The sequence below is a fragment of the Nicotiana attenuata genome, chromosome 10 (assembly GCF_001879085.1).
Source record: "Nicotiana attenuata strain UT chromosome 10, NIATTr2, whole genome shotgun sequence".
Classification (NCBI taxonomy): domain Eukaryota; kingdom Viridiplantae; phylum Streptophyta; class Magnoliopsida; order Solanales; family Solanaceae; genus Nicotiana; species Nicotiana attenuata.
This window is the reverse complement of record NC_031998.1, coordinates 7,458,037-7,460,636: the sequence shown is the minus strand read 5'-3', so window position 1 is coordinate 7,460,636 and position 2,600 is coordinate 7,458,037. Positions and strand designations below refer to the sequence as shown.

General features: G+C 33.3%; 1 protein-coding gene across 1 annotated transcript; it reads right to left on the bottom strand.

Annotated features, from left to right (window-relative positions):
- On the bottom strand, window positions 1,195–2,302 carry LOC109233559 (protein HYPER-SENSITIVITY-RELATED 4-like). The gene has a single exon (XM_019399445.1). The coding sequence runs from the start codon at window positions 2,212–2,214 to the stop codon at window positions 1,195–1,197; it is 1,020 nt and encodes a 339-aa protein (XP_019254990.1). The 5' UTR covers window positions 2,215–2,302.

Genomic DNA, 2,600 nt, shown 5'->3' with positions numbered 1-2,600 from the left:
TGACTTCTCCAATATTATGTGCAAATCTCCTAACGCCTACGTTCTTTGTTTGACCTTCACTACAGGTTCACCCTATGAAGAAGTTAGCAGGTTGATACAACACAACAAGGAGGCTCTAATAGACAAATGTGATCCTCTTTTGAATTTTATAAAAAATAAAGAAGTTTATTCTTCAAGATGGTGGATATACATCTCAAAAGCATTGTCGATCTTCATTTATTCTACAGTTATATTGAAGGAACAATTTCATCTAATCATTCCACCATTGTCAAATCTGAGGATAAATTTATACTCTTTTGCAGTTTCATAAATTTCTGACTTTATTGTTTAATAAAAATGTAGTTGACACAATGTGATTTCATTATCTTGAAGAAGCGAATTTATATTTTCGAATATTCAGGTTGATCTTATATATGATTACAAAAGAACTTAAATCTTAAATTTTCCTAATTTAGGGTTCCAAGAGTTGTGTCATAATTTAAATGGGTAGTTTGAATATATATATATATATATATATATATATATATATATATGAGCTTATTTTATAATATCATAAAAATACAAAATTATTATATAATCTAGAATTATATAGTTTTCCTAATACGAGAATTGTAACATGAATGAAAGAGGACAAGAGAGATGGGTAGGCTTCCTGTTAGAATAAAGATTGAATTTTTAGTTAAGAGGAAAATAACTTACCTTTAATATTGTTTTTCATTATCAAGAAAATAGGTTTGACTGTATAAGAAGATTAGTACCGCTAGGAATCAATATTGTGTCCATAACGACATACACGCATATATAAAGAGGGAGTATAGAAGAAAAAAGACAATAACATTTCAAGTTTGTTCGCCCAAGTTTTACTATAGCATTAATTTCTTTTCTCTTATCCTCACCAATTCTTTTTTTTCCCGTTCTTGAAGAAAATCTACTAATGAAAACTATAGTTCATGAAGGTTTCAATTATAATAAAAATATTATACTTCTGATTTCACCATATGTAAATTTTTTTTATAGGCATACATATGAAGATTTTTATCTTTCTGTTTATATAAACTTTACACTAAAAATTGAGTAATGTCTTTTACAACTGCGCGAAGCGCGGAAAATTTTACTAGTTAGCTGAATAAAAGTGAGTTCTCTCTAAAAGCTGAAATTCTTTCAACATTTAGAAAATGTAAAAGTGGATTTTTTTTAAAAGATTCTAACCTTGCTTTCTTCCTCATGAGACTCATTAGAAGGAGCCGCTACACGGCTGGACAACTTTTCTTGCAAATCAATGGTAGCATCAATATCCTCGACCACCAATATGGACTTATTAGCAGTGGCGACCAGCAATCGCCGCAAGTCCGTATTCTTCTTCACCTCAGTCAACTCCAAATCATATATATCAAAGTTCAAATAATTAGCCATAGCAGCAATCAAACTAGATTTACCAGTACCTGGTGGACCATACAACAAATACCCTCTTTTCCATGCTTTCCCAACTTTCCTGTAATACTCTTTCCTCTTCACAAACCTGTCCAAATCCTTCACAATTCTTTCCTTTTGTTCCACATCCATTGCCAGAGTCTCAAACGTAGCAGGATGATCAAGATTCACCGGCGTCCATACTGCACTTAGGTCATGCATATTCTCATAATCAACAGTGTGGATCTTTAGTGTCCTGATTTCTTGTTTTCGCAATTTTGCTTCGTTAATAATATAGGGCAAGTAACATTCGAGGACAAAGTCCTTGTTTTTTCGGTTAAACGTGAGTTCATAGGATCGAACCTCGGATTTTAGAGTGGAGTTCATGTCACGTGGATTATAGAAATAATCTTTTGACTGAACTTGCCTGCAAATCCATATCCACTTGAATTTCTGACCCTTGAAACAATCAGTAACTTCCTCGTTACGTTCCATGCTCATATTGAAATTCTTCTCCTTCTCAGGTTTGCTGATTTTGAAGCGACGTGTGTTAGGAGAGAGCTTGGAGCCTAAGTAAATTTGCGCTGATTCGTATACTTCGTTACTCACCATGCCATCAAATTCATCAATTACTATTGTTAGCTGATTTGAGAATTTAATAAAGAGGTTTCTTATGCCGAAAAAAAGATAGTCTTGAACTTCTGGTGGGAGGTTATGTGCCACCATTGCCATTGCAGCAGCAGAGCCAACTGCTGATATTATGGTTTTGGCAATTGCCATATTTGATTCAGCAGAAGTAGCCATGTTAATTTCTAAGAATTGGGATTATTGGGAATTGATCAAAGATAATTGATTGTAGATAGCTCCCTTTTCACCTGTTTTGATTTTTATATATCTCTTGGAATAGGGGATTAAGATGGGAATAGAATCTTGAAATGCAGCTAATGGATGATTAAATTAAAAACGAAACGGTGCTTTTCCTTTTTGACAAGTAATTAGGAACGTGCTAATTAATGAAATGTTGAAGGAAAGAAGATTGAAAAGCTAGGAAAAAGTTGAAAGAAGATTGGAAAGCCCAAAAGTTGATTCTTGTGGTGTTTTTGTTTATTGCAAATCGTTCTGTTGGAGCTTTCATGGAACTTCTTAAGGTGGAAATGCTTTATACCCAAACCAAGATACGAGTTCTTCGA